The 13,926-nt window shown below is 43.5% G+C and overlaps 1 protein-coding gene and 1 long non-coding RNA gene across 3 annotated transcripts in view; both read right to left on the bottom strand.

The window, feature by feature from the left end:
• LOC136435328 (methylglutaconyl-CoA hydratase, mitochondrial-like) overlaps positions 1-13,926 on the bottom strand; it is a 25,696-nt gene extending 11,770 nt beyond the window's left edge. Inside the window, exons 1-7 of one of the 2 annotated variants that reach the window (XM_066428735.1) lie at positions 13,715-13,926; positions 9,236-9,303; positions 8,881-8,968; positions 8,467-8,646; positions 7,217-7,461; positions 6,728-6,826; positions 5,956-6,329 (exon numbers count right to left, since the gene is read on the bottom strand). In XM_066428735.1, coding sequence (XP_066284832.1) covers positions 6,252-6,329; positions 6,728-6,826; positions 7,217-7,461; positions 8,467-8,646; positions 8,881-8,968; positions 9,236-9,303; positions 13,715-13,895 — 939 coding nt within the window. In that variant the 5' untranslated portion in view covers positions 13,896-13,926 and the 3' untranslated portion in view covers positions 5,956-6,251. Of the gene's footprint in view, positions 1-5,955; positions 6,330-6,727; positions 6,827-7,216; positions 7,462-8,466; positions 8,647-8,880; positions 8,969-9,235; positions 9,304-13,714 lie in introns of those variants that run through there. The other variant, XM_066428734.1, reaches the window with a different exon arrangement.
• Positions 1,263-3,213, bottom strand: LOC136435323 (uncharacterized). The gene is made up of 2 exons (XR_010755825.1): positions 2,854-3,213; positions 1,263-2,233 (listed from the first exon to the last, which is right to left on the bottom strand). It is a non-coding gene; the product is annotated as an uncharacterized lncRNA (long non-coding RNA).

The raw sequence follows: 13,926 nt of genomic DNA, 5'->3' as shown, positions 1-13,926 counted from the left end.
CATGAGTGATAAGTGAAGGCCACTCGGAAGTGCGGGCCCGGTTTCGTGGTCACTGCGCGTCGCCCCGGCCCGCTCTGCTTGCTCCCGGCGGTAACGAGGTTGGGTCCTCGGGTCCTTCCGAGGTTCGTCGGGCGTACGGTGGCGGGTGTGGCCGCGGGATTCTGTGCGTCACGAGCCGTCCCGGCATACCGAAAGGGAATCGGGTTAACATTCCCGCGAACGGGGAAATGTTCGCCCGGCGCGGCAACGCAAGCGAAGTCGTTGACGTGGGTATGAGCCCCGGAAAGAGTGCTCTTTTCTTTGTAAGGCGCACGTGTCCTGGAATCGGTTCGCCCGGAGATAGGGACAGCTGCCCCGTAAAGCACCGCGGCTTTTGCGGTGTCCGGTGCGCTCAGGTGGGCCCTTGAAAATGGAAGGGAGAGGCGTGCGATTTTCGCGTCGGTCCGTACCGATAACCGCAGCAGGTCTCCAAGGTGAACAACCTCTAGTCGATAGACCAATGTAGGTAAGGGAAGTCGGGTAGCCGGATCCGTAACTTCAGGAGAAGGATTGGCTCTAATAAGTGTTGTGACGGTCGCACTGCTGGGACGGACAAGAAGTGAGATGGGAGTGTCCGTGGCTGAACTAGGCCCGTTGGCTGGGTCGACCCGCGATGGAACTGGCGACGTGACTGATCTTACACAATGGTGCTTTAACATCGGAACGAGGTTGTTTACTTACTTGTACAATCAGATCAGAGAGGGATTGTTCACCGGCCAGTACAATACTTCAACAACAGTTTGGGGTTGTTTACCTTCCTGTCCCTTACATGGGAACGTAATAGGCTACCAACCTTTACGTAACCGAAGTACCTGTAAGCCAGTCCTGTTGTTGTATATTTGTGAAGAAATTATCTCATTAAAATACAAACACAATCATATTGAAACCCGTGTGGCCTAAAGTCCAAATCCTAGCCCTAGACTATATTACATGTACCTATTAGTAACTTGTTGACCAAGTCCGGTTCGGCAATCATGTCCTTGCTTATGCTGGCTGCAATGGGCCCAACCAGCCAGCTGTGGCCATGTGGGGTGGGGCCTTATACCTGTGTGGAAGGTGTGTCGGAATGACTGGTTAAGTATTAAAAGCTACAAAGTGTTGTAGTGTTGACTGCGGTGTATGCTACAAGAGTAGAACTATTGACAGCTACATAGTGTTGCAATGTTGACTGCAGTATACTAAGAAAAACATGTCAGGCACAAGTAGAAAATTGACACGGAAAGTTCTACATTACAATGTTTATTTTGATATTGCATATACATATACATGAATATAGAATAATAGAGAGATATATAGAATGAACAGAAATCCCCCTTGCTATATGAGGTGAATGTCGACCATGGTCTAGTGATGTTATTCTTACAATAAAAACTACATTGCCACCGTTTCAGACTGAATCATGATGTCTCCCACTAAACTTTTGTTGAGATGGACTTTTCCCTTATAAAAAAGATGACCTATTCTAATCTCTCAAGTTCAGACACATATTCTATTTGATACTGCATATACACCATTTTCTCAACATAAAGTTCAGTATTCCTCATCACCACAGTCAATATTTGACATGGCCTTCATGCTGACTTGAATGTCATTCACTGGTTTGTAAAAAGCTGGCACACATACACTAATTGTACTGCCAAGCTGGGCGTGAACTCTCTTGATGTGATTCTAACAGCGTGACGAGGCTCATTCAGCCTAGACGGAGGCACCACAAACCACACAAAGTCCTCTGTTATACTAGGCATGGACAGTATCCATACAACTTGATCTGCCTGCACAGACCCCCCAAAACTGTAAATAGAACATGGTCTGTGCAGTTTTGAAAGGTGAATATCTTTATAACAATATACACTACTATGACTAAATAAAAGGCTCTGTTATGTCGAGATAAACATGGTCTCTCAAATTACTTTAGTCTTGTGCCAAAAAGCAGGTTTACAAGTTTTCCAACATCACCTTCAAATCTGATGAGAACAGTTCAGTTTTCAAGTAACCAATGTTTTAGGATTAGAAAATAATGGCTGACAAGCCCTCTACAGAACTCCCCGTGTGGCAGCCCTGTTGGTATTCCCAACGTGTGCTGGACTCAGGCAAGTCGACTGTGCCCTGCTCTTCTAGAAAGTCAATGGTAAAGTTCAGCGTCCTGTGTGGCATCACACCCCACAGTGCAGACACAGAATCTTTTCTGGGAACTCTGAGAAGAAAATACATGAAATGCAACTAATTATTATACATAGAACATAACATTTTATTGCTTGACAATCATAACAGGTACAATGTATGGCAACTAGACTAAGGAACTTAGGATTTTAACATTATTTTATCCACAAAAAGTCTGCGTACTGTGTTGTGCGGCCTTAATTTGACGCCCTAATTTGACACATCCATTCTGGACTAGCCCTTTTACCCTTCTGTCGTAAATACACAAAACGCCCGGTTTGCGGCAAGCTCACCAACCCCAAAGTCGAGGGTAATCAAGGTTATTATTATTTATAAATCTTGTCATAAAATTGTCCGAGAAGCAGCAGAACTTGTGTTGACTTTCTACCCATAATTTCCATATTTAATCTCCTCTTTTCGTAAGGATTCACCGGTGGAAATCTACCGTTATATATTGGTACACGAAAACACGCCCCCCTCCCCCACACTGTCAGACGTAAAAGTTCCCGAGTCAAATGTTGGCGATAGTCGACAAAATGACGGTCACTACCAACCGTAACTGGCCGATATTAAGTCCAAGTGTCCACAGCGACACTGACAACACGTGGCGTGCGTTAATATCGGCGTATTTCGCCAAAGACGAACACAACTTACCCGAAGCAAATGGCCGGCAACATCGTGGGAGACCACGAACTTGTCCGATGTATGCCCTACCCTACTTCCGGAGCGGAACGCGTCATTTCCGGAGTACAAACAGAAATGATATAGCAAACAGAAATGATATAGCAAACAGAAATCGTATGGTATTTTGGAATCGTATAGTACCAGATTTTAAAACAATACCAACTTTCAAAAATAATAGCACCACTTGTATATTCGATTTGAAAAACACATATTCCATTCTAAATTACATACCTATACGTATTCGATTTGAAAAACACATGTTCCATTCTAAATTACATACCTATTCCATTTCAAAAAACGTATACGATCTTTTTGACACTGTTTCTGCTTCGTAGAACTCTAGTAACTCCCAAATGCTGCAAGTATAAAATTTCTGAAAAGGCGAAAAAAACAAGAAGGAGAGGTCGCACAAAAAATGTCTCACTCAATTTGAGTTTTTAGACTTAAAGAATGTCAGTAAAGTGTTATTTCGATATAAGTGTGCCAAAGTCTAACTGCACAGCCCAGGTGGAATTTGTTCGTCTGACTGCTGTCACTGTCACTTGGATTTATTCACGGTGCCTGAATATCGAGACCGCCGTCCTGTCGTCTCCTACACTGCGAGTTTCTTCTACTGCCTCGATCAGGCCTGCAGCACCACCAGTAGGACCTAAACTCAAAGATCTGATTATTTATCCCTTTCATTTAGTACTGAATTGTATACCAGCATTAAATCCGGGATAAACAAATTCGTGGGGATAGTGGTATTGTGATGGTCTTATATTTATCCTATATTTTCGCCAGAAGATTCTATGAAATCTAAATCTCCTTATGGTAAAAAGAAGGGATACGCCAGATAGGCACTATGAAATCTCCTTCTGGTAAAAAGAGGGGATAAGACCTATGCCATCCCTAGCCTCCGATCAAGGAGGTTTTATATCTATATAAAACCTCCTTGCTCCGATGCAGACTCCTCCCGGCTGTTTTCTTTTTCAAGTTACAGTTTTCATACTATTACATTTTTTTTCTTATTGCTGGCCGGGAAGGGGTCTGCGTCCACTCGGCGCCACGAAAGGAAATTAAAAATCACCTCCTTAGTGGCAATCGGCATGGACCTGTGAAGTCCGCGCTCCGCGGAGGGTGCACGCACCGCTGGCTGCACGTTCTCACGCCGTAAACATGCGCCCTGACAAGTTTTCATAACTTGAGGTCCATCGAGGTCACCGTCTTTTTCAAAATACGAAAGTCAGGAACTTACCAGGTAATACTATTATTATTATACAGAACCTCCTTGGTTTGACATATGCCCGTAATTGATGATATTTCCCGAGAGGAGCGTGTAACTGTTGCAAGGAAGTTTGGGGTTTCCCTAGGTTGAGGCCATCAGAGCGCCGTCAAAGGAAATATTGTTTGGTGGTTTCTTGGGACTAGCGACCTAGCTGGCTATCCCATGGCAAATTAAATCGTTTTCAAATCTGGCTAATTCCGCAACTTAGAAACCAAAGATGATGTTGCATATCAGCCTATTAAAGACATGTGGATCTGTTTTAGTGGCCGTCTGAAGTAGCGACCTCACTTGCCCCCCTCCGCAATTCTGCCTGTTCTGGACTGACACATAACCATCCGACAAAACTAACCGACCGCCTTGCTGACCCCGACGTGTGTGTTATTTTTTTTTTAGCTGGATATTTAACTCCCGTAACAAACCAGGCGTTTGCAGGGACCATTCAGTCAATTGTTCCTCGCGTAGGTGTGAATTACCCTTGCGCGAACATGTTAATAGCCTCTCTGAAAGACTTTTTTAATCTTCTTTCCTTTGTGGCGCCGAGTGGACACAGACTCCTTCCCGGCCAGCAATAAAAAAAATGTAATGGTATAAAAACTGTAACTTGAAAAAGAAAACAGCCGGGAGGAGTCTGCATCGGAGGCTATGCCATCCCTTCTTTGCGCCAGAAAGAGACACTGTGAAATCTCCTTATGGTCTCATTCCTGTGTTAGTCCGCGTGTTCCAAAAGAATCCGTCCACAAAAGAAAACCGGGCATAAGAGGCGTGTGTTTAGGTAGATCATAAATTGCATTTTATCGGCCCGACCTGATATAAGAAGAATTTGAGATGAAAGCTTGTTTATAACTGTCAGGATTGGGTAGAAAAGTTTCGTCATTCGAGCGATAGGATACGAGCGAGAAGCATTTTTCTAGGAGTGCTGCGGTCGGCGCTGGCGGTACAACAGCGGCTCGTGCGGATGAAATGCGATAAATATCGTTGTCATGGTTATATTTGGGTGAATCTTGTTTTATTTCATGATGAATACGTGTGCTTCCAACAGAAAGTAAAACGACTCCATCATTTTTTTTTTTCTAGATTTTTTGTCATAAAGTTGCGTATTTCAACGTTGATACCAATGGAACAGCCTTACACAGGAATGAAACCTTAAAGACACTTTAAAGAATTTAAGGGCTAAGCCCGACCGTTACCCTAGCTTTTTCAAAAAAGTCTTCGATTGGGCCAAACTTGCGCTCATTTTAAAGGTCATTTGGTCAGGAGTTTGAAACTGAAAACGGATTTCAAATATCGTGCTTTAATGTCGAGTTATGACACTTTAAAGAATTTAAGGGCTAAGCCCGACCGTTACCCTAGCTTTTTCAAAAAAGTCTTCGATTGGGCCAAACTTGCGCTCATTTTAAAGGTCATTTGGTCAGGAGTTTGAAACTGAAAACGGATTTCAAATATCGTGCTTTAATGTCGAGTTATGACACTTTAAAGAATTTAAGGGCTAAGCCCGACCGTAACCCTAGCCTTTTCAAAACAGTCTTCGATTGGGCCAAACTTGCGCTCATTTTAAAGGTCATTTGGTCAGGAGTTTGAAACTGAAAACGGTTGTCAAATATCGTGCTTTAATGTCGAGTTATGACACTTTAAAGAATCTAAGGGCTAAGCCCGACCGTAACCCTAACTTTTTCAAAAAAATCTTCGATTGGGCCAAACTTGCGCTCATTTTAAAGGTCATTTGGTCAGGAGTTTGAAACTGATATGGTTAACTTGATATCCATCTGTCAGCCTATATACAACATAGCTCACTGATGCCCAAATACTGTATTTGTAATATTAGAGTTTATTTTAGACAGGTCCTTAAAACATCAACAGTGGAAGAGTCATGTTAAGCAGAGTGCTAAAGCTTCTTGGGTGGCTAAGTATGGAAAATGCTATTTCTTGACATTTCCGATTACAGTCTTCAATACCATCTTACAGTTTGTCTTATGACTGCATGAATATCAAACTAAGCAAGACACGATATAATGGACAGAATACTTTCCCTGTCATTAAAGTACATTTTCTGTTAGATAAAGAACAGGTGTTGTCATCTGACATGACATATAGATGTTCTTCCTCATTCTCCCTTGTAGTGGGGTGGCCTCTTCTCTTTGAATGCCATCAGACCTTCCATTCTGTCTTTTGTAGGTATGACCTATAGTAAGCACAGGAAAGACATGTCAGCCAATTTCTCAAATAAAATTCAGCACATTACTTCCTAAGCCTTGTACATTCAAGCGTAGTAACAAAACATTGACACAAGGTTTTGCAGTGCATTACACCATTTCAAAATTGACAACTGTGATGTGTAGTTCCACTAGAACTTGCTAGAACTAACCCATTGGCCAAAATATATGTTTTGGAAGAAAATTCTTATGTATAAAAGTCCTATCTTTCTCCTCTTCCTCTTTTGTTCTAATGGAAGCAGTCGTAATCATCTGGTTTCTAATTGGCTAATTACTTTTGCATTTGCCTGTTATGCAAATTTCTGCCACTTTATGTACCCTACGTACAGCTCCACTACACTGATCCATGCTGTAACCACACACGTACCTGAGCATAGCAAGCCTCCTCTATGGCCATCCCTGTGTCCAGGTCCACCTGGGAACCCCTGTTAATGGCAATTTTTGCCACCCTCAATGCTACTGGGCCCTGCAAAAGTCAAACAGTACAACAGCATTTAACGATTGTGAGTTGACTGTATATGGGATGTAAATGTATCACATTGTATTACGTTGCAATGAAAGAAACTGAAGGTCCTGGCAATTGAAGTACAAAACAAAACACATCTAATGCAGATAGGTATGCATTCTTATGTACAATACTTAAAAACGTTCACAATATTCAAACAACAACAAATGTAAATGCATTCAAAGCTAGTGATATTCCATTGACAAAAAATGCAGCCATTTTTACCATCCATAAATAGATGTATTTCACAAAATGAAAACATTTCATGCCAGGTTTGCCCATCCAAAGCTTGGCTGAAACGTCATGGGGAGAAACTTGTGTAAATGAACAACAGCGAGTAACATTTCTCACCTGAGGCACGATTTCCCGAGCCAGTAGCAGAGACCTCTGGTAGGCAGCATCCCCGTTGCTGTTCTGCGGCACCACATGGTTGACCAGCCCGATGTCGAACGCCTCCTGTCCATCGATGGCTCTGCCAGTGAAGATGAGCTCCTTGGCTTTGGCTGTCCCGATGAGCCTTGGGAGGTTCTGGGTCCCACCTCCACCAGGGATGATGGCCAGCTTAGTCTCTGTCAGACCCATCTTGGCAGACACCGCTATGGTTGGTACAGCAGCATATTTGAGTAACATTGCATTCAACTTTTTGGTACATGTATATATACATGTACGTGTACATTATTTGTTGTATTTCAAATATCAGAGGTTCATTTTTCTCAGTGTTTAGATGTGCATTATTATCATCCAGCAGCATAGTGGAAACATTAAAGGGCATAAGACACCAATGACATCAACTTTAAGAATGTCCTGAAATTATATAAAACATAATACTATTGTTTAATAACATAGAAATTTTCACAACATATTCACACTTCGGATGTTATTGAACATCGAACCATGAAAACATCATACCTCCAGCTTTTGATTCTTCCCACCAGGTAATTACATTAATCAGTGACTTACCTACTCATGACGTCACAACGAACATGGCAGACGATTTGGAACTTTGCACAGCGGCTCGGAAAGAACGTTATTTTTACAAGAAAATGAAATAGATATTGTTATGTCCATTAATCAAATGCTATCACGATAATCAATCACTGTTTGCTCATTAAATAATAGCATTTAAATGCAAGCCGTTGTGTAAGGTTCCGAACCGGCTGCCGTGTTTATTGTGACGTCATGAGCAGGTATTAGTCACTGATTAATGTAATCACTTGGTGAGAAGATCAGATAAGAATAAAGAGCTGGATCCATGGAAGTATGGTTTCTGGTGGTTCAATGTTAGATAACATCAGAAGGATGTGTATTTGTTTTAAACGTTTATATTCCTTCAATGATGCTATTCCTATTTCAGATAATAAGAAAATGTTGTCTTATGCCCTTTAAGATGTTTCTGTTTTCCTCTGAATACATTAAGAAATAAACAAATACATACCAGTATTCAAAGAGAACATACATCATTACCTATTTGTCTGTCATTGTCAATATACACCTTTCCTGATCAAGCAGACATACAGTATGTAGTTTGGCTTGTGACAAGGGCCTTTTCAACAGTTCAAAAGGTGGCTTCCTCGAAGATAGATTAATAAATCAGCATTTACCTGCTACCCTCATGTCACAGCCCAGTGCCATCTCCAGTCCCCCTCCCAGGGCTACTCCATCGATGGCAGCAATCACAGGCAACGGGAGGTTAGCTATTTCCCTTAGTGATGCCCTCAGCCCTGCCATAAATGGCCCCACCTCACTCAGTTTCATCTTGGCTCTCACCTTCAAGTCAGCACCTGGTGAATGAAAGTGATCTGACATAGTAGCCACAGCAGACTTCATCCTATTCCCTGCATATCAAGTGCTAATTAATGTCATTCTCGCTGTTGAGTATCCTTGATATTATCAATAATGTTTGAGGAAATAGTATAATGTTTGTGTAATCAACAGGCTTCAAACCATTCATTTAAACATTTGAACAGATTTTTTCAAACTACATGTATAGGAAAGAAAAAAAGTGACATGCCAACCTGCACAAAAGATTCCTGGTACAAGGCTCCTGATGATGAGCACACGGGCATTCTGGTCAAACTTCACAGCCTGCAGTGCTTCATTAAGCTGGTAGATGGGGCAGTTGATACAATGTTTTCCCTTCAATGTTTTTCATTGTGACAGTAAACTGACAAGCAACATCTCCCACAAATAATATTCTCTAGATATAGTTAGATATAGTTATAAAAAAATATTATTGGAAGAGGATTAACAGTGTCTAAATGTTCATAGTATGACCAGTGGATGCAAAAACCAGAACAAAGTTACTAGTAACGCTATATCACTAATTGTTCATAATTGAAAAAAAATACTTAAAATAATTTAGGTACTCACCAAACCAGCCAGATTCCGACTGAAGGCATTCTTTGACCCAGGCCGGTTCAAACCAAAGACAACAACACCTGGGGATCAGGTAAGATATATAACGTTATAACGTTATATATATAACGTTATATATATATATATATATCATTCTCACAGGACTTAACAGAAGTTACATGTACAGCTAATTTCTCATTTGTTCTAGTTGCCAGATTAATTGTTACCAACATAATCAAGGTCGCCGGAAAGTGGACCTAGTTGATATCATTTTGCCAGGGCTTCATTTCATGGTAGAAGGGGAAATGAGGTTATCGCAGTGTTGAAACAGTTGAAATAACATTAATTTCTGTGAGCACAGTACTTGTAGTGATAGTACATTGGAAAGGTGCATTACCGGTGAGAATTCAAGGTGGAGAAGTCACTGAACAAAAGGCAATAATAAAACCACTACAAACATTTCAATATTTACAGTAATATAACGTTAGAATTTTATCTCTGCACGGACGTAATTCCAGATCACCTTCCTAACGTACATACAGCGGAAGGACTTTCAAACAACTGTGAAGTTCAAAAGTAAGAAAACTTCCTCAAAAGACAACAAATGCACAACGTACCTATTTGGATACTAGTATATTAGTGCCCTTTGATTACTTATCGCTACTAAAATTTGTTTTAAGGATACAGAAATCACAGTACGAAACGGGTAGGCTCACCGCCCCCTCCCCACGCCAACACGATCTGCACGGGGTTGAGGACGAATCCTTCCACCATGATGCTACAAGCTGTGAAAACCTTACATTTTGTTCAGATGACTCCTTCCACCCGACACACAGCTCCACTCCAACCCGTCAAAGTCAACAAGATAACAAACCGACCACTTCGCATATTAAACATAAATTTCCAATCTGTCCGTGGAAAAGTGCCTGAACTCGACACTCTCATTCAAAGTCTCAGACCAGACATGATTCTCGGTACAGAAACCTGGCTGCAGCTGGAAACCCCGGGAATAAGCTCTAGCGAAATTTTTCCCCCTGGCTACTCAAAAACTTACAAAAAAGACAGGAACAAGCACGGCGAAGGAGTTCTTGTAGCCCGCGGTGTCAGATCTCCTGGAGGCAACGCCGATGGAGACGCTGGCCTTGACAGGAACTGTGAGATTGTGTGGGCCAAGGTCAAGCTTAAGCCTAGGTTACACATAGCCGAACATGGCTCCCGAACGCTAGCCGACTCGGGTCGGCGGTAGTTCGGGAGCAGTCTGACCAGTTTTTGGGCCACGCCTATCTTTGGCGCCGAACATGCGCCGAAGATGCGCCGATCATCTCCTAACCAGTACACGAATTACTCCCGAATGGGCCCCGAATGATTTCTAGCTTACTCCCAACCATCCCGACCTCTAGCCGCAGACTGCCGAATCTCTCCTGACTAAACCCCGACCATGATTGCAGACCCTCTCACGAATTTAAATGGACATATTCAGCGACTTTCAAAAGAGGGGTCATTTGCGGTTTTAATTAAAATAATCCATTCTATTATGTTGTTAACATCACCGAGAGATCGAATTCGGATCATGGCTAGCTTTAATACTGCTTTTAGTGTTCTTCTTTGTTTTTGGTCGTGTGAAGGTCGGGGGTGATTCGCCCACGTTCCGATAGTAGTCACTTGGTTGAGAATTAGTTAGCAGAGATTTGTCTACGGCCTTGGGGTGAGTTATGGGTAGGTTGGAAACTAGTTGGGAGTAAGTCAGTAGTGTTTCTGGCGTGGTTAAGGTTCTAATTTTACTACTGACTCAATCCCGAATACCAGCCGAGCACTAGCCGACCGCGCCGAACACCAGCCGAACACCAGCCGACCCATTTCAGACCCTACGTCCAGAGCCGAATGTTTTGAAATTTTCAAAACATTCGGCTGGCGCAGCCGAACACCAGCCGACTCAGCCGAACGCCAGTCGACTCGGCCGAACGCCAACCGAGCTAGCCATGTTCGGCTATGTGTAACCTAGGCTTTAATTAGGCGTAAAAGGGACTTACTGATTGGCAGTTACTACCGGCCACATGAAGGACTTGAGGACAGTCTGAAAGAAATGGCGGAGTCAACGAGACTGGCATGCCAATCCAGTAACGCCATTGTCGTCCTTGGTGGCGACTTCAACCTCCCTGACCTGGACTGGAAGGAGATAACACTGAAGCCGGGTTCATTTTACCCAAACATCCATCGACAGTTCGTGGATATCATCAGTGACTTAGGAATGGAACAGATTGTAGAAAACCCCACAAGAGGAGAAAACACCTTGGATATCATAGTAGTGACAAACCACCCCTCTTTGTTTCCTCGTATTGAGACTGTACCTGGCTTGTCCGACCATGACAATTTTCCTATGCTGAACTCCAAATAACAAATGCTCGGGTTCGTCAGAAAGAACGGCACGTCCTGTGTTTCAAAAAGGCTGACTGGGAAGGCCTACGGAAGGCAACAAAAGATTTAACAAACTCACTCCTGTCTACTCATATGGATAAACCGGATGTCGAGGCTGTGTGGGCAGACCTGAAAACAGGTCTGCAGGAAAGAGTTCAGAAGTTCATCCCCCACAAGAAGATTCCTGCTAGGAGGAGTTCAACATGGATAAGCTACAAAACCCTAAAACCCATAAGAAGACGAGATAGAATCCATAAAAAATACAAGAAAACTGGAAGATCAGACCTGTTCCAAGCATTTAAGTCACATAAACGTCAACTCCAACAGCAGTTGAGACGAGAGTACTGGGCACATGTACAAGGCCTGATTACTGAGGACTGCTCAGATCAGCCCAAACCAACTAGGAACTTTTGGTCATTCATCAAGTTAAAGAGGAATGAAAATACAGGTATCTCACTGCTTAAAGAAGCAGGAAAGCTAGTCACAGATGAAAAAGAGAGGGCCGAGATCTTAAATCGCCAATTCCAGTCGGCCTTCAGCTCTGGAGAAGACTTTACTGAGGAAGAATTTAAGCTCAGGACTCAGATGCGTCTGAGAAATCCGGAACAACCCCTTCTTGAAAACGTAACTATCACGTCGGCCGGCGTTGAGAAGCTCCTCCGCAACCTTGACCCCCGGAAAGGCTAGCGGACCGGACCAGATCAGCCCTCGAGTCCTGAGAGAGGTAGCCGTGGAACTGGCCCCAGCGCTTGCGTTTCTGTACCAAGCCTCTCTCGACAATAGGGTTGTACCTGATGAGTGGAAGTGTGCCCATGTCTTCAAAAAAGGGGGAAAATACAAAGCAGAAAATACAAAGCAGAAAACTACAGACCCATTTCTCTTACCAGCATACCGTGCAAACTGTTAGAACATATCATTGTAAGTGAGATGATGACCTACTGTGAGCAGCATCAGATCTTGTGCATGCCCACAACAACATGGTTTCCGGAAAGGCCGATCGTGCGAGACCCAGCTTCTGGGTCTGGTTGACGAGGTCTCTACGACACTTGAAAATGGCCACAAGGAAGACCTGCTTGTCCTGGACTTCTCCAAGGCGTTTGATAAAGTGAGTCACAGTCTCCTTGTGCATAAACTGAAGCACTATGGCATTGGTGGCAAGGTTAACGCTTGGATCAGGGAATTCTTATCAAACAGAAAGCAAGCAGTTCTCGTTAATGGTACCAGATCAGAGTACGTTCCGGTAGAATCAGGTGTCCCACAAGGCTCTGTTCTGGGCCCATCCCTGTTTCTCTTTTTCATAAATGACCTTCCATCAGGACTGTCCTCGCCAACAAGGATGTTCGCAGATGACACATCCTCAAAATCATCATTAAAAATAGATGTGTGGGCGGTAAGAAACATATAAATAGGGAAAGGCAACTCCTGTATTCAGTTGAGTCCGAAGAGTTTCGAGAGAAGAGAGAGAGAGGAATAAAGTCATCTTCCATGTAGTATTGGCTTCAAGTGCGTCTCTCTTGTCCCCGACTGCGTCGTACAACCACAAGATCGCAACTATCTTACGAACTTAAGTAAGGGACACACCATCGAAGGCCCGCTACCAATACCTTCAACCCTTACACAAACAAGAAGGAAGAGAGCCAGACGCACGACCTTCTACAAGGTGCATCATGGCCTCGCCACCGTTAACTCACAGAACCTACCTTCAGTCAGTCGACCAAAACGTCAGACAAGACGTCTTCACCCCTTGTCCTATGACATCCCCTTCTGCAGAACGACATATAGACAGTTCTCATTTTTCCCTCGGACAGCTGCAGAGTGGAACTCTTTGCCTGCAGAGATGGTGGCTGCCCCCTCCCTGGCGTCTTTCAGGGACATGGTGACCCACCTCCACTAGATCCCACTAGACCCAGCTAGTCATGTACACTAGACACCTTCCCCTCGTCACAACCGTTGCTGGTACAGACAACAGAAACCATCCCAGCACCAGCACAACCCGTCAAGCGCAGCAGATTCATCAACATGTTGATGCTGTCTGCCTAACCGCAAAGAAGAAGAAGAAGAACAATGATGCATACAAACCTTGGCTGTCGCCCTCCAAGTAGCTCACTTGCAGCTCTTCTTCAGACGAAGCCGTGCTTTGGTGTCGTCTACTTTGTGTAAACACAGCGGAGCCACCTTGCGTGGCGTTGGTTCGGAGAGACAGCCCTGGGCGGACAAGATATCTGACCGGGCGACACAAAAACATCGTGGGAAACGCCATGATGCTTTGGACTTTGACCCCAATACAAACA

Source organism: Branchiostoma lanceolatum, chromosome 5, assembly GCF_035083965.1.
Source record: "Branchiostoma lanceolatum isolate klBraLanc5 chromosome 5, klBraLanc5.hap2, whole genome shotgun sequence".
Taxonomy (NCBI): domain Eukaryota; kingdom Metazoa; phylum Chordata; class Leptocardii; order Amphioxiformes; family Branchiostomatidae; genus Branchiostoma; species Branchiostoma lanceolatum.
Note: the sequence above shows the minus strand (reverse complement) of the source record. Positions and strands in the feature narration are given on the sequence as shown.